The sequence below is a fragment of the Acinonyx jubatus genome, chromosome C2, assembly GCF_027475565.1.
Source record: "Acinonyx jubatus isolate Ajub_Pintada_27869175 chromosome C2, VMU_Ajub_asm_v1.0, whole genome shotgun sequence".
NCBI lineage: Eukaryota > Metazoa > Chordata > Mammalia > Carnivora > Felidae > Acinonyx > Acinonyx jubatus.
Window position 1 is genome coordinate 67,556,634 of NC_069384.1, and position 22,056 is coordinate 67,578,689.

Genomic DNA, 22,056 nt, shown 5'->3' on the forward strand with positions numbered 1-22,056 from the left:
CATCAAAGGGCCAGAACTTGATAAAGGTATGAAGGTGAATTCTCTTATCTTCAGGGGTCCTGTCACATTGGGACATTTTGGAAAGAAATAGTGGTTTTCTGTCAGTGGCAATGGCTGGCTTTTCTTTATCTTCCCTCCCCCAGTCCCCAGTCCGTCGCACTGCCCACCTTGACCATGGGCCCTGCTGGCACTTGGCCTGACGATACCATTCATATCTTGTTTATGGGAGAGGGTGGTCAGGGGTGAGTCTCCCTGCCACTCCTGCCTTTTTTAGAGGCCAGTTGGAGCCTTGATCCCAGGTCTCCACTGGACTGAGTGGGTGACCCAGGCCACTCACTTCCTCTTCTCCAGGTCAGGCTGAATTCTTGGGTGACAGATCAGCATTAGGAGTTCCTCTGAGCTTCCTTTTCCTGACTTCTCTTCATGCAAGGTGAGCCTCCACCACCACAGTCAGGAAGGGCCAGTCTGGGAACGGGAGAATGGGTGATCCCTTGGGGCAGGCTGCCAGGAGCTGTCAGCCTGGAGGCAGGCCGAAGGAGTGGGGGTCCACTTTAAGAATTCTAGAACCCCTTCATCCTGACCATAAGCTCCAGAGAATGACTTACTCCTTTGCTCTTAGTGAGAACCAGGAAAAAAAAGTTCATTTTAGTATATTCCACGTCAAGTCAGTAGACTCTTCTGCAGAATATTCCATTACTCCTGACACATGGATTGGTGTGAATGGACACTTGAGCCTTGACACCTGTAGGGACAGCTCTGTGCTCTTTTGCCCCACCTCCCATGGGAAAGAATGCCTTGGAGTTGGGCCTTGTGTGCCTTGGCTTTTAACTGGGGACTGTGAGCCAGATAGGGGATCGGATCCCTATGAAGTTATACGTAAATTTGGACTTTATACGCATCAGTCTGGGAGAAGGGAAGGAGAAGCTTTTATTAAATTCTTAAGAGTGTCAGTGACCCAGGAAGCCCCAGAGTCCCACCCTGAGCTGAGGAAGATGCTCTCTCTTGCTGTTGTGGGTAGCAGCTCGCCGCAGGCAGAGGCCTGTGTGGTGTCCGGAGCTGGATCGTGTGTTTTCCATCTGGGGGACAGTTCAGTGAAGTAGAAATAACACTGCACACTCTATATGCTTCAGGCACATTCTGTTAAATGGGTTTTTATAGTCTTTCCTGAGAACCTGCCTAGAATCTGTGTATGAAATTGTTTCTTTGGGGAAAACGTGTTTTCAGTTCTAGACAAACTTAACTGAAACAAAACAAAACAATCCTTTGTAACCTGATTGCTTAGAAAGTGACTAATGGCTTGTGATAGCACTAAATGTTCATTTCTGGCAAATGATGTTCTTATGTTTCAATGTCATGGTGATCTATGGTTCAAGGCATCCTGAGTGGGCTGTAGTCAGACCATGAACCCACAGGTTTCCCTTATCCTTGGGCCCATTTGAGAAGGACCAAAATGCTGGTGCCACTGAGAATTGTAGCTGCTCTCTGGGCTGAATTCCATCAGGGACAGTTCTATCCACTGAGTCATCTCATGGCTCCCCAGAGTGCTCTGTCCAAAGAGGGGCTTGACGGCTCTGGCCTGGATGCTGCATGATCACTTAAAGTTTCTACTATCAGTGTGTGGGTGGGGGAGGGGGGGATGCAGCATAGCCACTGTGGAACCCCTTGTCCCTGGGAGGAACGGGTAAGCGTGGACTGAGGAAGCTGAGAACAGGCAGGGGTGGAGGGGACATGTTTGTGTTCTGGTACCCCCTGGGGCTGAGCTCTGCAAGAGTGACCTTGGAGAAGACAGGAACTTTTGCCCCAGCCAAGTGCTCAGATGGAAGCAGGAAAGCCCTTCCCATGGCTTGGTGGCTTCCGGAGGCTGTGGGAGGTCTCCTCTGCTAATACTGGTATGTCTGTCTGCCTCCCTTTCTCCCAAGTTAGCTACAGAATTGCAGTGCTGTTGGCTTCCACACGGCCGTACCCCACGAGAAGGCCGAGCTCTGTCCCTGCCTTCTGCTTAGCCTGCTTCAAGCATGGCCCCCACGGAGCCAGGTTCACCTTTTAGCTGTCCCAAGCCTGAGCCAGTCTGGACCTCCTTGCTTCACAGCCCCTGCAGTGTTAGAAGCCAGAAAGTACTCTCTACTAAAATGAAAGCCATGTACAAATGTCCTGACATCACCTATCAAAGTGTTTGTTTACTTTTTAATGTATCAAATTTTATTATTCATGATGTTACTGCATGTGTGTGGTTGGAGGAGAGGGCAGAGCAATCTTTATATGAAGAAATAGGCATTTGGAAATGACAGGCCTGATCCCTGTGCCTGTCATATCATACATCCTCCCCTGTGAGGACAATTGGAATGTATTCTTGCTTCTGTGAATGCTTATTCCCGGTTCAAGCCTCGGGCTCCCTTTGCCCCTGGGGAAGGGGATGGCAGTGGTAGTGGTGCTGGGAAGCACACACTGCCTGTGACTGTGGCCTCCAGCCACACTGCTTGGGTTCGCACCCTGGCTCTGTGACCTGTGGCAGTGTAAGTAGCCTTGGCCAGTCCCCTACCTTCTTGGTGCCTTAGTTTTCTCATCTATAAAATGGAGATAATCAGGTTATACCTTGCAGGGCTGTTGTGAGGATATAAAGCTCTTATAGCAGTGCCTGGCACACAGGACCTATATATGTATATATCCAGTATAGGACCTATAGATACATATAGCCAGTCTTTTTCATGTAGTGACTTCATTTTTGCCTCTTGCACACCTTCCCCTCTCTACCAAGTGGATTAGGGAAAAGATTTCTTGCCTCTGAGCTGGTGCTGCTTCTTTTCTCTCAGGTCCCCCTGGTGTCTGTGAATAGGGCCCATCTGTTGCACAGAGGCAGGGGCATCACTGGAGCCTCCATGCCATGGGGATGTTTTCTCTTGATTTCTTCCCACAGGGTGTGGTCACTGTAAGAAAATGAAGCCAGAGTTTGAGAATGCAGCAGAAGTCCTCCATGGAGAAGCAGACGTAAGCTTCCTTTTCTTAACCTCCCCACCACCGTTTTCTTCTGAAGAATCAGTGACCTGAATCATCACAGTGACTTTCCCGCGCAGGCTCCGCAGCCACTTCCCTGATCCCTGAGGTCTGCAGGACTTCACTGTCCCTGAGTACACATGTTGTAGACAGTGGGGCCCGGGGAGCAGGGATGGAGCGGTGCAGAGAGACGATGGGGTCGTGTTCCCATGCTGTCCATGCGGCCTCTGCCAGGTCATGGCTCTGGGGTGAAGCCTCAAAGTTCTCTCTCTTTGCTCTGGGACCCTGGCTATTGGGAACAGCCACAGTCTACACAGCCTAATTGGCAGGGCAGATTTAAAAGTCTCATTTCAGCCCACAAATGAGAAATAATGCACTTTCTAGTGTGCAGTCATTCCCTGGAATATATGAGCCCAGGGAGCCAGCCACTCCCAGTGAAACACTGGCAGGTCCCAGGCGGGTTGGGGGCTGGCATCTGGGCTCCTCTTCTGCCAGCACGGTGTCTGAGGCTGTCATGCATGGTTGGCCTCTCCCCCATCCCAGAGCTCTGGTGTCCTTGCAGCTGTCGATGCCACTGTCAACAAGGCCCTGGCAGAAAGATTCCACATCTCCGAGTTTCCTACATTGAAGTATTTTAAGAACGGAGAGAAATATGCAGTGCCTGCGCTCAGAACAAAGAAGAACTTTATTGAGTGGATGCGAAAGTAAGTGTTGTGGTCTCAGTAGCACATCCTGACTCCTGGCTGGCGGCCACTGGAACAGGCCTGGAGGAGACAGAGTAAACCTTCGAGGCTGCTAACCCTGGCTGAGGGCCACAAGAGCCAAGGCGGACTGGATTTCTCCAATTCTAAAGCCACCTCTGGGGTGCTGGCCAATGTTCTCACGCAGCACATCACTGGTAGCCTTCCCGGATGCAGTTTCACCAGCACCAGTGCAGCGGGTGGCATGTCTGTCTTCTTAGACCACCCCCTCTCCCCATGACCTAGCCCCAGGCTTCCTCATGGCGTTTTATTCCATCTGCTTTGATGGCTGGAGGACACACACAGCTCTTCACTCTCAGAGCTGAACTCATTCAGGACCAGGTCTGCTGGTGGTTGACCAGGCCTCCGGTAATGTGTCCACGAGGCAGCCTGTGGTGGTCTGGGGCTGACAATACAGATTGTGAAGAGCTCCCTCAGTATATGTATTAGTTTGCTGATTTATCACAACAGGTAACACAGACTTGGGAGCTTAACAGCAGAAGTTTATTTTCTCGCAGTTCCACAGACCAGAAGTCCAAGATGAGACGTCAGCAGAGCTGGTTTCTTCTGAGGCCTCTCTCCTTGACTGTCTTCTTCCTCTCCACATCTTCACACAGTCTTCCCTCTGTGTCCGTGTCCTAATCTCCTCTTCTTGGAAGGGCATCAGTAAGATTAGGGTAGGGCTTATCTCAGTGAATTCATTTTAACTTAATTGTCTCTCTAAAGACCCTGTCTCCAAGTACAGTCACATTCTGGGGTACTTGGAGGCTGGAACTTCAACATGTAAATGGGGGCTGGGGGGTGGGTATGGTCACAACTCAGCCCATAACAGCCTGCAAGTCCAGAGAACCTGAGTAGCCTCATAATTACTAGCCCAAGGACCTCCTCCTCACCCAAGGTCTTTGGAACCTGCAGTTCTTAGCATTTCCCTGTCCTATGAGGAAGAAGAACCATTACACAGGTACCCTGGGAAATGGAGGAAGTCCCAGGCCTTGCTTGAGAGGCAGAAATTGTTAGGACGTAGTTAAGGAGACTTTCTCCTATCTACACCCTTCCCCCAAGATGCGCGCGCATACACACACACACACACACACACACACACACACACCCTTGAATATTTGGGAATATTTCCTCATTTCAGCACTGGGTAGGCAGGGGAGATAAAGTAAAAGAAGACATATTCCAGCCTTTGCTGAGGTCCCTGGTACAAAGCATAGTATATTCCCATATGAAAACCAAGACTTTAGAGTCAAATGTAACATGAGAACCAAGCAAAATAGCAGCATCTAGATTGAGTTACTTTGTTAGGACATTTGTGCTCAAACTTAGGAGTATATATGTGTCACATTGTATTGAGGTGCTTGTTTAAAGTACAGATCCTGGGGCTGCTGTCCCTGAAGCTTTGATTCAGGAAGTGGGAATGGAACCCACAGCCATAGTGTTTTGAGAAATACCCACTTATAGAATGGGAACGAAGGTTCCACTAGGTTCAGGAGAGACCCCTGGGAAGAGGTGGGTGCACTAGTGAGGTCCTAGTCTCAGCTTCTCCCACTTTGTCCTGCTCATCACTGGGGGCAGGTTCTCAGAATAGCCTGGCCTCCCTCTTAGGGATCAGAGGCGAGTGGTGGCTCACTTCCAGAAGGGACAAGGTACTCCCTCTTCTGGGTTTTCTGGCGTCAGAAGCAGGTTACCATTCACACCTGCCTCTCCAGCCTCCCTCCGGTGCCAGAGCTGGTACCCTGGGAGGATTGAACACGGTGGGGTTCAGGCAGTTTCTTGGTGCTTGCACTTGTGGTGGGAGAGCTGAGGGAATCAGGAGAGGCCTGGCTGCAGGTAGTGAGCACAGAGGAGCTGTGTCTGTTCTTTGCAGAGTCTCTCTGCTGCTGAGCACCTGAAAAGCACTGAGGGTAAAACATGGACTTTGGAGTCTAAGAGACCTGTGCTTAGATTGTGACCCTGGGCCATTTACTTGACCTCACTAAGCCTGTTCCCATCTGTAGAACGGAGACAACACTTTCCCAAAGACTCATCTAGAGAATTAAATTAGACTATTGTGCTTAGCACTGTGTGTGGTGTGGCAATACTCAGAGAAAGGAAGCTGTTTTTATTATTGATGCCAGCTGTTATTTGGATCTATAACTGACAGTATTGCCACATAAGTGGCAATACCTTCCCAGGCTTTGCCAATTGCTTTTGTATCTGTTGCCCATTTCATCCTCAGATCCTATGAGGTCAAGAGTTTTTATTCCTATTTCTTTGATGAAGGAACTTAGGTTCAGAGAGGTTGGCGGCCTTGCCCAGAGACAAATAGTAGTTCTTTTGGGAGCTCGGAAAGAATTCTCAGGCAGAGCATGAACAGCAGATAGCCCTGAGATGGAAGACCGAGGCCTGTCACGCAGGAGCAGGGTGAGGAATTTGGGTGAGGCCGATGGTGTTTCCAGGCTTGTACACAAGTGTGCTGTGAGTGACTGAGACAGGCCCACCAGCAGGCCAGCCCAGGGAGGCAGGATTCAGGGATAAGGTAGAGCAGGGAGGTCAGGTGTCGTCCACGAGCCAGGGTTAGGGCAGGGGACCTAGAGGAAGAAAAGGGAGGAAGACAGGGTGGCTGGGAGGGGCCGGTCTTGGTCATAGGAACAGCAGTGCCATTGACCAAAATGGAGAGGTAGCTGAGGAAAGCTGGTTTGGGAGGTGTGGAGGAGGGGGAAGAGTGATCTGTTCTGTTTTGTTAGGATTGGGGTGACCTCCAAGTGGGGCCTTCCAGCAGAAGTATCTGAAAAACACCTGGAATTAGGGAGCCTTGTTGAGAGGTCTGGACTCAGATCCTCCTCAGGCACAGGAATTATGGAAGCCATGTGGATGAATGGGATCTTTTGAGAATTGCAGGGGCTCAGATAGAACCTGAAGAGGAGGGAGACCCTGTGAACACTCGATAGAGGGGACTTTTGAAAGAGGAATGGTCCTGGGCTGGCTCAGGGCTGCACTCAGCTGGGTTCGGGGCTGGGGCCAGGGCTGAGGCCAGGGGTGGAAACCAGTGGTGCATGGGTGAAGGAGAGAGTACAGGGGATGATGTGGCAGCACTGGGTGCAGACCACTCCCCAGAGACCCTTCTCAGAGAAGGAGCAGAGCAGTGTGGTTGTAGAGAGGGGGACAAGGCAACAAAGGCTTTTAAAAGAACCTGAGATCTGACTTTTTTGTTTCTGGGTTTTTTTTTTTTCAAGTTTTTATTTAAATTCTAGTTGGTTAACATACAGTATAATATTGGCTTTAGGAGTAGAACTTAGTGATTCATCACTTATATATAACACCCAGTGCTCATCACGAAAAAATACGGAACATTTCATGAATTTGTGTGTCATCCTTGCACAGGGGCCATGCTGAGATCTGTCCTTTTGTGAGGCACAATGGAGGGAACTAGTGGACAGAAAAAGACTGAAAAATTAGAAACACACAATGAATGCCTAGTATTTCTTAGAGCACATGGGCTCTTAGCAACTGTTAGTTGCTGGCCTGACTAGGTGCCCTAGGTACACTGTCTCTGCTCTTCATAGGGATTCCAGGAAATAGGTATCATTGTACTCACTTAACAGAAAAGAAAATGAAGCTCAGAGGGGTTTGGTAATTTACCTAAGTCCACACAGGTGATAAGCAATCTGGATCCAGACCCATCTCACTCCTTGGTCCATGCTCTCTCCACCAGCGCAAAGCATAATGGAGGGTCCTTCAGGATCCCAGAAGAGGCAGTAGGAAGAGGGAGGGAGAGAGAGGGAGGGGAACCCAGGCGAAGGAGTTTCTGTACCCGTGGCAAGATGATGGCTGACACCTGGAGAGACTGCTCTGCCCTAAAAGGAGCTCAGGTCTTCCACACCATCACAAAATGGCTTTTTAATAAGCTCCTCAGAGGAAATCAGAATATCTTTGTTGATGGTACAGATTTATTCATGTTGGAACACAGGTTTTAAATTAAATTTTAGAAAGGATGCAAAGTGATTTCTTCTTGGGTGTTCCTCTGAGCAGGTGGGTGTGGAAGTGTATGCCCTTGCACAGGCCTCCCTTTATGACCGTCTCCCCTCCCTGCCATTCCTGCAGCCCTGAGGCCCCTCCACCCCCAGAGCCCACGTGGGAAGAGCAGCAGACCAGCGTGTTGCACCTGGTAGGGGACAACTTCCGGGAGACCCTGAAGAAGAAGAAGCACACCCTGGTCATGTTCTATGCCCCTTGTAAGTAGCTGGGGGGTGCTCGCCAAGGTGCAAGGTGGAGGGGTGGGCCAGACTGAACCAAGAAGATCCCTCCACCAGGGAACAGTGCAGCCACAGGCGGACCCTGGGCTCATCCCTGCTGTGTCAGGGCTCCTCAGTTTCATCCCAGGCTGAGGTCCTTCCAAATCCAAGGCCTCTTCCTGTTAGCTCTGTCAGGGTCTCTCTCCCTGTTTCTGGGGAGCCTTGCTCACATCAGTCGTAAAGCCCTCTGCTTCTGTTTGTGGCAGGGGCCTGCCATAAAATTATTCAGTCTCCTCATGTCCCTGGAATCTTCTAGGCTGCTTGCCTCCCACCTGCCAATTCCACCTACCCCTTGGCTCCTTCTGTCCCACAGAGCACTGACTTTACCTTAAAACCCTGGAATTTAGCCGACCTATTTTGGCCTCTGCTTTCCTGGTCTTCCTGAGTACCCCAGCCCAGTCCTCCTCCCTGACCTCCTCCACGTGGCTTTGATGCCATCGAGTTTGAATCTGTGGGAAAAGCACACCACATTTTTCTGAGCTAACTTCCCCCTCTATCCCCCTTTTAATCAAAGTTTAAGTTGAGGAAGTGACACGTGTGATTGTGACCTTTGGATTTTGTGTTGTTCCATCTTGAAGTTAATTGATATTTAAAAGGGAAGGCTCTTGAATTTCCCACTGTTCTGTTGCCCTTGTCTCTCTCCCCCCGGTTACAGCTCAGCTTAATGGAGTGGGGATAATAAAGCTTCGCTCTACAGAGAAGCCAGGCAACTCAATCTAGTCATAAACCTGCTTGCTTGTAGCCAGCCGTCCTGTTGCCTCCCCTCCTGCCCCACTTTTCAAGTGTCAGTAATCCGTAAAGTCACTCCTCCCTCTCACTTTCTGAGAGGGCTTGCCTCCTGCCCACCTTTCCCAGCCTCAGACCCCTGCCCTCAGGCAGCAAAGTGTCCCTCTGTTTTTGCCTTTTCTTCTCCAGGTCAGATCGGGACTTGGGCTCTCTCCATTCCCTGCAGAGCCTCTCACTGTCTTTGTCTGTCCTCATCTGTCCTTAGCATATGCCTAGAAGGCTGAGTGGGTTTTAAGAAGTTGTCTTCCTTCTGGGCAGAATGCCAGGCACAGGACTAAGACCCAGAAGATGTGTGACCTACCCAAGGCTTCGGAGCACTGAAGCGACAGAGCCCTCCCTGCAGCCTGGGCTGGTGCTCTTTCTGCCATAGACATAATTCAGAGAGTATGAGCTTTCTCAGCAGCAGTGAAACCCTGGCCACAGAAGCAGAGGTCCTTGACCAACCCCTGGGTGGACTTTAGAAAGTCCAGACTACAAACTTTCCCCTGGGATTGCTCCCCTCTTTCCCCCAGACCTCTGGAGTCAGGACTCCTACCCCACTGGGGTGCTAACGACCTCCCTCACAGAACCACTGTGTGCTGGGTAGTATCTGGGGCCCAGGATACAAGGGAAGGAGTCATGGTCCCTGCCACAGCTCAAGGGCTTCACAGTCTATGTACTCTGGCAAGAAACAACTCGAAACAGTCCGTTCAGGGCTGCTCCACTGGGCGACTCGGTTTCCTTCAAAGGGCCTGGCACCTAGAGTTTCCCTTCTCTACTGCATGTTCCTGTGCCTGAACCCTATTCCAGAGATGCTCATCAGGGAGGTGGATCTATCCAAAGGCAAATCTTTAAAAAGTTTTCAGTTATGAAAATAATATATACTTATTTATATATAGTATATGACACATCCTTACGGTTATTTACATATAAAGAACCTAATACTAAGAAAGATCACACACCTGATAAAGGTAAGTATAAAGTAGAAGCAAAAGCCAATCCCCATATCCTTCCCCAATCTCTACTGCTTCTCACCTCCCCCCATGTCCCCCACCTCCCATCTGCCTCCCACCTCCTGTCTCCCACCCACTTCCCACCTCCCCAACATGTCCCATACTTCCCAGCTCCCCCCATGTCCTCAAGCTCCTGCCCCCTCCCACCTCCCACTTCTTCCCTATGTTCCCCACCTCCCACCTCCTTCTCCCACCTCCTCCTCCCACCTCCTCCTCCCACCTCCTCCCGGTTTATACAGAGATTTTCCTCTGGCTATTTCATTGTTTTCTCCTGTTCCAAGCCCCCACTTTGCTCTCAGTGGTCTGGTCATGGTGACTGCCCTTCTTAGGCCAGCTTGCTGAGTCTTTAGCATTGGAATTTTCTGTCCTGTCCTCGGTCTTTCTTTCTGTCTCCCCACTCTGGGAAGTTTCTTTCCTTGCTACACATAGGTGGTGCCTTTTTAAAGAGCCCAGATTAAAAGATCATGCCTCTTCTGGCCCACCTGACACCTCTTGGGAACATCTTCATGCCCTTCCTAAAACAGCCTCCCCTCCAGTTATTCATCTGCCATGCTCTTTCTTTTGGATAATGATAAAATTAGATGCACCAGAAGGTGATTAATCTGAGATCTAGATACTTTAAATTGATGGTAATAGGAATTTGCACTAGGCTGACAATTACCTTTATACATTCAGTAAGCAAAGAGCTTAGAAAGGAAAAATTAATAGTGATACCAGGTTTGGAGGAGAGGATAACTTCTTTCCAGCCAGCCTAATGCTATTAGTGGGCATCCGTGTGCCACTCACAGGGGACCGCTAGGTGCTGCGAAGATGCTGAGCCTTGTCGACCAGCACATTGTGCCCTCTAGATGTTTTGGAATCTATAACCATCATTCCTCTATAGTGTGAAATTTTCATGAATTTGAGCTATTCTTCTCTCCATTGGGTCAGATTAGTAAAGAGTTCTTGTAATTGCCATTGAGGCCGTTAAAAGATCATCTGTTAGTATCTGCCACAAGTTAGGCACTCTGCGGCATTCAGTTCTGATAGAACTCACATCCAGCCCAGCTCTCTTCTCTACACCTGCAGTGGATGTTGGGAAAATCCTTTTCCTGCCCCTCCCCATCATTGTCCACACTGTTCTGGGGCCAGCTGGCAGCTCCACCAGCCAGGCCATATGGGTGATCCTGCCCATCTCAGGAACTGGCTCCAACGCTAAATTCACATTAAAGTTGTAGCTCAGCTTTAATTTGGTTTCACAAAACTCTTTGAAATGCCAGTCGTTATTATCTTATTTTAAAAAGAGAGAAAGCAGATGGACAAAGCCATTTCTGTTCCTCGCCTTGGCCGGCCCGACTGTTCACCAACTCTCCCCATAGGGCATTTGGCCTTTCCCACCTGTGCTTTGATCAGAATTAATTACCAGAGTCAAGGAAATCCTCCCTCAAAGCAGTTCCACTCTCATGGCAGTTGTGTTCAGTGTCTGGGGAATGGTAGAAAGAGGTGGGCTTGGGTTTGGATCTGTTCATGCTGAGGGAAGGGCCAAGAAAGGGGGTCTGTCACCCCAGCTGACACAAGCATTGTTGTCACACCCTGGGCCTCTGGAGTTATGGGTCCTCATCCATTGTGATAGGCCTCTCTCCATAGTCGGGAACCCAGGTCCTGATAACCCGGTGGCTTATTCTCCTCTTAACCTGACCTTGGGTCTCCTGTCCCTGGATCCAGGGCTCAGGTTGATTGTAGAGCAGAGGATAGAAGGATAGCGTGAGGACCTGGGGCCTGGTCTGGCTGCTTGGTCTGGGGTGGGGATTTGTTGGGAATGTAGACGTTAGCAGCAAAACATGAGCAGTGGGGGCTCAGACGGTTGCTCCTGCCACCACCTTTCTCCGTTCCGTTTTCTCAGTCGTGACATGGACAGATTTATTGTTGTCCATAAGGCAAGAGCAGGGCTTTGTAACAGACTCAGAGAGTCCTGAGCACACATTCTCCTTTTCCAGGCCCAAAGCTCCCTCTGTGCCGTAGCTCCCAGCAGCCCTCCGTGGAAGGAGCTTGCAGAGCAAGACTGCAGTGACCATCTCCTCCACCCTCAGCCTCTTAGACCCGGTGTATGGCAGGAGGATGTGGGGTGGGAGGTCCCGGGCAGGAGCGGACCTGACGTTTGCACACAGACTCCTACAAAGCCCTCGTGCTGACAGCAGAAACACAGGGCAGTGTTTGAGGGGCAGAGTTGACACAGGACCCTGACAGTGTGGTGTGCAAGGGGTGGGAGTCAGACAAACCCCCCCCCCCACCCCGCACCACAGTCTGTTGGGTGGAGGGAAGCTCCTGGAAAGGTTTCTCTATCAGTTCCAGGAGGGGCACCTGGCTCTGCAGCCTCCCCTGCACGTACGTGCAACATTCTGTCCTCTTTTTCCGCAGGGTGCCCACACTGTAAGAAGGTCATCCCTCACTTTACGGCCACCGCCAACGTCTTTAAAGATGACCGAAAGGTAAGAGACCCCTCTTTGTCTCTTGCCCTGCCTCTGACTTTGCTCTGCCGCCATTTCCTACACCTTCCTCCCTTCCCGTTCAGGTCCCCTTCTTGAATAGGCTCTGCTGAGATCAGAGAATTCCTGGGAACCAGGACATTCTTTTCATAAAGGCAGCATAGAGCAGGCTGAATGTTTGCTGTAAAGTCAGCTAAAAGGGATACACTGAACCGTTACAGCCCTTCATTGGAAGAGGAGGGCGGTAAAGGGGTCATCTGTTTATATTTTCTTAGTGCTTCAATCTTTTTACAGTAGGATTTGTAGTCATGCATCACTTATATAATTGAAACTACAAATAAAAAAATTCAACAAAAGTCAACTGGAGGCAGCCAAGGTGGAGGAGAGCAAGGCTGTGTGCAGAGCCTCATCCTGCCTAAGGGAAAGTCTCCTGTAGCTGCCAACCGATGAAGCATAAAATTAACAAGCTAGAGCTGCGGGATTGGATTAGAGGGGAGGAGAGGGGACCCCCCAGGCACGTCCCCCAGGCAGCTCCAGCAGTGAGGGCAGTGTGGGTCCCTCCCAGGTGAGAGCAAAGTGTGACTTTGGGGCCAAAGGGTGTGTGGCAGGAGAAGACTCTGGAACTCAGGCTGGTACAGCTTTTGGCTGCTGCTAAACTGTATGACTCGGAGAAGTCACATCAGCTCTTCAGGCCTTGAATTCTCCTCTCTCTAAGATCAGGGTGCTTCTCTAGACGATCACGAAGACTCTTCCCAGCCTGGGACTCTCTTCACCCAAGAGGCCCCAGAAGCGTGCTCACACATACCCAGACTCAAAGTCACACGCATCTCTGCTGTGGTGCCTTACATTTTTTTGAGTGAGTTCCTCAGGTGAAGCCAGGGCAGGCTGGATTTCCTGGGGTTGGCCTTGTGATGACATGTGAGAACTATACAGGGTCAGCAGGTCAGAGAGAGCCAGGCTGGGGCACGTGTGTGGGGAGGGGGCAGACTCAGGACTCAGACCCCAGGACCCTTCCCTGGACTCACGATGTCCTGTCATCACCCACAAGGTCTGGCTGTGCCCCTGTGGCTCACTTCTCCTTTTCTCCTTTGCCTGCCACTTGGCCTGCATTGAGAGGGGCGTGGCAAGAAGGGGCTTCCCGTCTTCATCTCTGTCCCCACCTGCCCCCTTCTGCCACCCAGGGCCAGTGCATACACAGGAGCTCCTCCTGGGGGCCTGGGGAGGTCCATCCCGGCAGGACTCCCTCACAATCTGGGTGTTGGTTGGTTGGTGTGGGGATGCCTTTACTCCCTGGAGCCAGCCCAGGACTGTCAGTCACTCCACACTGACTCCCTTCACCCCTCACCCGGAGAACTCTGGGTAGACAAGAGAGTGGCTGAAGTATGGGGTCTCCCTGCACCCCCTGCCCCCCGACCTCCGGCTGCTCGGGTCTCCATGGCTCCAGGATCTGTGAAGGGATCACAATAGTCCAAGCAGGGCCAGGCTGGCTATGCCCATAGTGAGCAGCCGAGGGCCAGCCCTCCTCTTCCTCATTCCCATCTGCTGATGCACAGGGATGCCATTTCCATGGAGACCCCCCTCCTTCTCTGAGACACTGATATGCCCTTGCTTAATTGTCTTAACTTGAGCCAGTAATGTCACTGGCCTTTTCCGGGGGTCATTTCCTCTGTGTCATTCCCTCTGTTCTCTCCTTCCAGCTTCCCTTATTCTAAGCCAGAGATTACCCTCGCTCATTTCCAGGAACATGTTTACTCTCTCTGTCCCTCTCTGCCAGGCAATTGGCAGGCCTGGGGTTCCTGGAGGTGGCTCTCAGTAACACCAGGGAAGTGTTCACTCTTGGCCTGGGGGACTAAAGTTACTGGTGCCACGATTGCTGGGTGTGTCCTAGAACTATCACATCAGAGGTCTAGAGACAGTTCCAGGAATTTATAATTTTTAAGAGCTCTTGTACTGGCTACTGGCTTGTATTTGGGGAGTGGTGGCCCATCCAGCCCTCTCCTACTCATGAGGGATCAAGGCCCAGAGAGGACCGTGTCTCTTGCCCAGGGACACCTGGCTGGTCACTGACAGCCAGAACAGAGTCTCTTGACTCCTAGTTCTTCCGGACACCCATGCTGCCACCTCTTAGCTGGAATTGTATTTTTTTCTACCCAGAAGCCAGTCTCTGTTCCTTCCCCAATCAATATGCAGTTGGTTGTTCACTTCCATTTTCATAGCCAAAGTCAATATTAGCTCCTGCAGAGATTTATTTTACTGAATCAATAAATCCGCATGAGGCAGCTCATAGTTTAGCTGGGGAGCCTCCACCCCTCCCAGGAGCTTACTAGGGAGCTTTAGCAGTTGACACACTGGGTGGAGAAAAGGCTACATACTGCTAATGTTGGAACAGATGACCGTAGGGAAGGGGCCATGGAGGACAAGGACCTGAGGTGGAAGGCTGGTGGATTGCAGGCAGGGGTCAGGCAACCACTGGGCTGGCAAGGTGTGGGGCTGGGAGTGGGGCTGGCCTTGAAGGCAGCTGTTGGGGAAGTGTGAAGGTCATCCCAGGAAAGGTGCCCTTAGGCAGCAGGAGCTGATGGAACCCTGGCCCTGGTGTGTTTAGTCCCTTGTGTTTACAGGGCTCTCTGTCCTTCAGAAAGGAAGGCTCCCTGAGGGCAGGGACTTCATTTGCCCTTGAATTCCCTCCAGTCTTGATGCCTGAAGCCTCTGTAAATGTTGACTGAATGAAGAAGCAATAATATATTTGATATTTTCTGAAAACTCTTCCACTGATACTTGAGAGCATTATGTCATGTTGTCCTCATCATAGCATAACCAAGGAGATATTATTAATCTCCCATTTTACAGAAGAGGAGATTGGATCTTACAGAGGTTAAAAAACTCTGTCAAACTTGTCCAGCTGGAAAGGGGCATCTGAGAACCAGATAAACAGGCATTGTCAGATGTTTCCCCAAAGCAAACTCAGGTTCTGGCCCTTGTGTGTAGGGGGTTTATTTGGGAGATGGTCTTAGGCTACAGCCTCAAGGATGGAGGAACGGGGAGCAGGCGGGGAAGGAGCCAGAGCAGGGGAGTTGATGAGCAGATTAGTGCATGGGTGATTAGGTTCAGTCGCTGGAGACCTCATGGGGGACCACATTCTCAAGCCCCGTCCATCACTGGCCTTACGCAGTGGTTCCCTGCAGCCAAGAGTTATGGGTGCCAGTTAGCAAGTATTTGGCCAAGGGGCCACAGCAGGATACCAAGTACCGGGGAGCAGATCTCAAAGTGATAGTGTACATTCAGTGCTGTAGTTCAGTCAGTGCAAATCTGGAGTGGGTGTAAGGGGTGCAGGCATTTAGACAGGAGAAATGGGGATAGATGAGAAGCGGAATATTTGCTGTCTTTTTTCCAGAGTCTAAGCCCCTTCCTTTAAATTTTTTTTTAATGTCTGTTTATTTTTGAGAGAGAGAGAGGAGGGACAGAGCATGAGAGGGGGAGGGGCAGAGAGAGAGAGGGAGACACAGAATCTGAAGCAGGCTCCAGGCTCTGAGCTGTCAGCACAGAGCCTGACGTGGGGCTCGAACTCACAGCTGTGAGATCATGACCTGAGCCAAAGTCGACCCTTAACAGACTGAGCCACCCAGGCGCCCCCTAAGCCACTTCCTTTAGAAGGAGCCGCACTTCACTCCTCTCTTCCTGTAGAAATGGAGGGTAGAGGAGCCTTTGCAGCCAGAAGTAGCACTCTATGTACGTGGCTGGCAGCTAGTTGAGGGGATTCAAAATAAGTACACATTTTTAATTTAGTCAATTTATAAAACCATACACTATATTTCCCACAGCTCCAGGGCATGTATACAAATTAAATTCATAATTTAAAGCAGATGCGGGGAGAGCAGCAGCCTGGAGCAACACTCATCAAACACTCTGTCAGTGTAGCAGAGGGGCATCGGCCACTCACTGAGGGCCGGACGCAGAGGGCTGCCCGGTGTGTGAGGGCTCCCTTGGGCCGGGCCCCAAGAAGTGGAACGCCGAGGACAGTCAGAGGAGCACCTGCCTCATGTTTCTAAATAATTTAGGAAGTGTTTTACAGGGTGAGCTGAGGTTCTCAGGAGACTGCAGGGGCCCACCTGCTAGCCCGGCGAGTCAGGCTCTGTGTAGACTTCAGCAAACGGCTGGGGGAAACCCACCTGAAGGAGACCGCTGCCCTCTGCTCCAGCCATGTGTTGCCTGTGGGAATGCAGGGCAAATGCCATCAAATCTGGCTTTTAAAGAGAAGCTGGAGAGCCAAACTTTTATATAAAATCTTCTGGCTCTTTTTCTAGGTTGGCAGCTAATTCAGGTTTATTTTTTTTTAATTCTGTGTGGGCCAAATAGAACAGGACTGAAAGCCAGATATGGATTGTGCGCAGCAAGTTTGCAAACTCTGCTCTGAGAAGTCTTATTATACAGACGTTATGTAGCTGAAGTGGGAGGGAAGCGTGAAGGCGGGGGAGGGGCAAGTGTGGCACGCTGGTCACCAGAGAGAGAGCAGGCCACACTTCACTCTGTCAGTCCCGCTGCCTGCAGAGCAGTGGCCCTGCTCACTCGGGCACGAGGTCATTGACCAGTAAATGTGACTGTTGGTGGCCTGCAGGGCTCTTCTGCCTGGAAAGGGGGCCCCCATCCCAATGTGAATAACCCGTAGCCATAGAACCATGTGAATTGTGGCTATTGAACGATTTTAACTTTCTTTCAAGTACGGTAAGTGTTCAGTCTGAATGCCTTAATGGGCTCTGGTTCTCTGAAGCAGCGTGCTTATTTTTCTCCCTGGTTCCGGCATGGGCTGGTTTCTAGGTGGGTGCTCTCTGCTCAGGCCTTCGTGCACCTGCTGCCTCCTCCTGACTCAGGTCTCCGATCAAATGCTATCTCCTCGGAAAGGCCTTCTTGGCCAGAAAGGAGCCCCTCCGACTATCGTTTTCTTGAATCACCCTCTTTTAATTTCTTGAGAGCATTCCCTGGGCTCTAAAATGATCTCCCTTGTTATGTGTCTGTTAACTGCTTTCCTGCAGTAAGGATGGCAGTCACTTGATGACTAGATTTTTTCAAGGTCATCACTGTACCCCTGACATCTAGGACAGGCTTGGCACATAGCAGCACTTGGGTGAAATGCTGTCTTTCCTTAGAATCTCCCCTCCCTTCTTCTATAATGCTTGTGTATGGTGTATTCCCATTAAGCGACCCTCTCCCCCCTTCTCTGCGTTGTGACCCTCAACAGAAAAAAGGTTCTCCCGTGCCTGCTTGATACCCTCTTATTTTGAAAGAACAATAATTAGGAAAAACTACCCAGCATGTGGAATTTGTTAGAAGGGCAGGAAGAGGCCAGTGGCCAATTTGGGAACCTCCTTCTGACCAAAAACCCTGTTTGCTGTAGTCCTGCTGAACTAACTCTTCCAGTTCCTGGAATGTGCTCCCCTGGCCGAAACTTCTTTCTCCTCCTCCTTCAGGACGCCGCTCAGACGGCAAACTAGGGCAGAGCACCTTTGTGCCAGTTCTCTTGGCACCCTGGACCACCTCCGTCACGTCACACCCCCTATCGTGCCTCGGAGTTGTCTCTTTATCTGACTCCCCTGACCGGACGCTGAGCTCCTACTGGAGACAGGACTTGTGTCTGGAGCCGGTAGGCGCGACTATAACAGCAGCTAACATTACTGACCACTAACCATGTGCCAGGTCCTGTGGCCGATTCACCTCCCCTGAATTCTCTTACTCAGTCTTCATAATTTCCTGATAACCTATGTGTTGTTATTACCCCCGTTTTACAGATGAGGAAATTGAGGCTAGAGGCTAGGTAATTTTCCTTAAGTCTGAATATGCAACCAAGCCAAGATCTGCACTTGGGAAACTTCACTTCAAAGCTTTTGTTCTTAACCTTGGTACTATCCTCCCTCCGCAAACAGATGTTCAGGAAGTGTTAGTTGATAAATGAATGAGTCCTACCATGCCTCATAGAAATGAGCCTCACAAAACCTGTGGTGTTTACAGATGCTTTCAAGTCATAATTTCCTTTATGGCCATTATACTCTTGATTTTAAAGGGTAGTCTGAGGGTGCTGCAAGCTGAGTCCCCTAACCTTACCCAGCTGCCTTGAGAATTGGAAACAGGCATCACCAGTCTCAGTGGAGCTCTGGGCTGAGGCTGTTTGGTTCAGCTCATCCCTGCTATTGAGGAGAAAAAAAGAAAGCACATGACGTAGGCCTGAAGTGCCGTCTGTGTGCAGAGGGTCCAGGCCCCAGGTCTCACGTGGGAGGCCTCCTGTGCTGACCCACCCTTTCTTTGGGCCTGTAGATTGCCTGTGCTGCTGTTGACTGCGTCAGAGACAAAAACCAGGACCTGTGTCAGCAAGAGGCCATCAAGGCCTACCCCACATTCCACTACTACCACTACGGGAAATTTGCAGAAAAGTATGACAGCGATCGCACGGTGAGCTGGGGAGAGGCATCTGCCCTGGGCAGGGAAACAGCCACCGAGGGGGCAGCAAAGGGAGGTTTCCAGAGCAGGGCAGAGGTCAGCACTAGCACTCTGCTGGGAAGCAAGGGCCGTGAGCCTGGCTGGAAGAGTTCCCCAAGAGGTTGTCCCAGAGTCCAGCTCCCGGAGCAGGGACAGGTTCCAGGGTGTCAGAAAGGGCTCCCCAGTAGCCAAGCAGACTGTCCCCTCATTGCCAGGTGCTTCCACTGGCTGCTCCTCTGTCCAGAGAAGTGAGCACGTGGGGCATCAGGGAAGGGGGAGAGAGGGTGCACATCCACATCAGGGGTTAAAGTTTCCTTTTTCTCTTTCTCTTCCCATTCCCTATAGGAATTGGGGTTTACCAATTTTATTCGAACGCTCCGGGAAGGAGACCACGAGAGACTAGGGAAGAAGAAGGAAGAGTTGTAATTTCTGCCTCAGAGAAAGCTTTTCCATTACACTGTGAATAATACCTGTTTTGTTGTTCTTTCTGAATTTCCACGTGTTCTGAAGACAAAATTTTTTATAGCCGCTTATGGCCATTTTGTACAATTTTGAAATAAAATTAAACCAATTGTTTGGTGGTGTGGGTTGTTTCCACGGAGCCTGTAGTAACAGGTGGGTACTCATGAAGTCCTCTTCTGGGAGGCGGGGCAGAGACTCTTGAGGGCGGGGACAGGGTATGAGGAGGGTTGCGCAGGGCACGGCCTCTATCAGCCATTGGAGAACAGAACAGGGAGATCAGACCACAGAATATCCTGTTGGAAATGACTGCTTCAGACAGGAAACGCATTAAGATAATCAGGGAAAACGGGATGCTGAAGCTGACGGTAACCAAGTACTAGCCTCTTCTGGATCATTGCGGTTTCAGTGTGTGTGCGTTTTCCTGGAACTCATTGACGTGTTTCCCTTTCTTCAGCTATTTCTGTCTTCTCTGTTCCTCTCTGCAGTCCCTCCCTGCCCCCCCCTTTACAGAAAAGCTAAGTCTCTGGGGACGAATATAGTGGTGAAGCCCGGGCTCAAAGGGCCATCTAGAATGGAGTGGGGAAGGGGCTTTTGTGCTGCTGCTTGTGCACACTGGCTGGGAAGGGGCAGGGTAGGGGACGTGGGTGGCATATTCTCTGCAGGCATGCAGATGCTGGGTCAGCATCCCCTCACCTGCCACAGTAACCTCCAAACCTTCCCCCGACCGTGTTCTCCATGGATGGGCGCCACCCAGGCCCCTGCTCTACCCTACATCTCAGTCTGCCTCCTGCTTCCATACGTCTCTCTCCTGACTGGCTTTCCCATGCTGGTCGTGCTTTCTGCATCGCTGGGTGACTAACACCAGCTGTTTGCCCAGCGGTGCTGTCAGAGCCAAAGCACCCTGTGACGTGTCTTGTCCATCCAGTGGTACTTTTCCACGGGGAGAACATCCCTGCTCCCTCTGCCTTGCAGCCATCCTAGCCTTGGATTTGGGCAGTTCAGAAGTGGGGTTGCCTAAGCACTTAGCTACTTACTAGGGTGGTTTTGTTGGTGGCTTGGCCTTCAGGAACACTGTTGTCTCCTAGACCAGCCCCCCGCCCTGTGGCCTCTGTCCTTCTTGCTGACGAGTCTGCTGAGAGGAGGACCAGAGCAGCACAGAGCCACAGAGCTCCTCATGGCTGTGCTGACGGGTGCCACTGCTCTGCTGGGGGAAATTGGGGGTTCCCAGCTTCCCAATCCACCTCCTGCTGCTTCAGCCTTCCTTTTTTAATCCCAAGCAGGCACTTTCTCAGCAGTGGCCCCTGGTCTTGCCCCAGGTGAATGGGCATGAAAGAAAAAAGCATGCATGAGCTCCTGCTGGGTTCTGTACACAGGCATACAGGAGCCACGTAATCCTGACATTGTGCAGTATACTCATTCCTACAAGGGGATTTGGGGAGGACGTGTGCACATGGACATGCTTTTCCTTAATGGTGGTGTGGAGCCTTTGTGGGAGGAACTGATTTGCTTCTGTCTTCAAAAAAAGTTGTTGAGGCACCTGGGTGGTTCAGTTGGTTAAGCATCTGACTTGATCTCAGCTCAGGTTTTGATCTCAGGGTTCTGAGTTCAAGGCCCGCATTGGGCTCCATGCTGAATGTAAAGCCTACTTAAAAAAAAAAAGTTATTTTTAACTGCATCTTTAGAACAATACCTGACAAAAGCCACTTCCTGCCTGAGGACCACTGGCACCCACCTTCAAGGCATGGAGCTTGCTTTCTTTTTGTCCATTTCATAGCCTCAAGGTCAGATTTGCCTGGTCTGGCTTCTTGGTGAAGGCTTGAAAGCACCAAGGAATGGCATCCTCTTCACTTCTCTATTTGCAGGATTTTGTCATTAAAAGGCTTTGTTGGAATGTCTAGTGTTTACCATGACTTCGGGCATGACCTGAGCAAGTTCACCCCAGCTCTGGGCAACGGTCTCTGTGGATAGAGCTCCTTTTCCTCCAGTCCCCACCGCCACCCTCTGCTTGTACACTGTCTCCTGCACCCTTCACCCTCATTCTTCAATTCTGGAGCTCTGTGCAGATGGAGCCTGTACCACGGCATCTGGTTAGTTCCATTCCTCATGCCCACACTTGTTTCATTTGGAGTTCCTTGGTCCTCCGTGCAGACCCCTCTCTACCCCTTGAGGACCTGCTGTCACCTCACCGCCTCTATTCCTCTGGATCCTGCATTTGCAGACTGAGGTCTCTACAGAAGTATATGTGATAGGAGAGAACTGATTCCCAGTCTTCTTTCTGAGGCTTTGACATAACCTTCACCTCAGCTTCTCTCCTTTGGGTTACTGTTTCTGTTTACCCCTCCCACTGGTTTGCCTTAGTTTCCCACCTTACTCTGCACCCCCCCCCCCCACATGCCTCTCACACACCAGTGATTTCCCATCACTGCCTAACTGGAACTTTCAGAGCTAGCCCCCCAACCCATCTCATCTTCCCCATGCTGCTGCCTCCCTTTCTAGAGGTGCTTGGCTTCCAGAAAGCTCTGTTCCAGGTACAGGAAGATGATGCTCTAGGTTTAAGAAGTGAGTGAGTGTGTGTGTGTGTGTGTGTGTGTGTGTGTGTGTGTGGTATCTCATTGTGGTTTCGATTTGCATCTCCTTAGTGATTAGTGCTGTTGAGCATCTTTTCACTGCTTTTTGGACATTTTTATATCTTCTTTGGAAAAATGCCTATTCAGGTCCTTTGCCCATTTGCCAAATGGGTTGTTTGTTTTTTGTCGTTGTTGCTGTCTTATAGGAGTTCTATATATTTCTAGATATTAATCCCTTAGCTATGATATGCAAATATTTTCTGCCATTCTGTGGGTTGTCTTTTTCACTTTCTTAATAATGTGCTTTGGTA

At 50.6% G+C, this 22,056-nt stretch overlaps 1 protein-coding gene and 1 pseudogene across 1 annotated transcript in view; one reads left to right on the forward strand and one right to left on the reverse strand.

Moving 5' to 3' along the window:
- PDIA5 (protein disulfide isomerase family A member 5) overlaps window positions 1-19,292 on the forward strand; it is a 91,087-nt gene extending 71,795 nt beyond the window's left edge. Inside the window, exons 12-17 of the mRNA XM_027061005.2 lie at window positions 2,915-2,985; window positions 3,535-3,695; window positions 7,818-7,948; window positions 12,184-12,254; window positions 18,555-18,689; window positions 19,062-19,292. Coding sequence (XP_026916806.2) covers window positions 2,915-2,985; window positions 3,535-3,695; window positions 7,818-7,948; window positions 12,184-12,254; window positions 18,555-18,689; window positions 19,062-19,142 — 650 coding nt within the window. The 3' untranslated portion in view covers window positions 19,143-19,292. The remainder of the gene's footprint in view (window positions 1-2,914; window positions 2,986-3,534; window positions 3,696-7,817; window positions 7,949-12,183; window positions 12,255-18,554; window positions 18,690-19,061) is intronic.
- LOC113600018 (uncharacterized) lies at window positions 7,053-7,114 on the reverse strand (annotated as a pseudogene).
- Window positions 19,293-22,056: the final 2,764 nt, after the last annotated feature.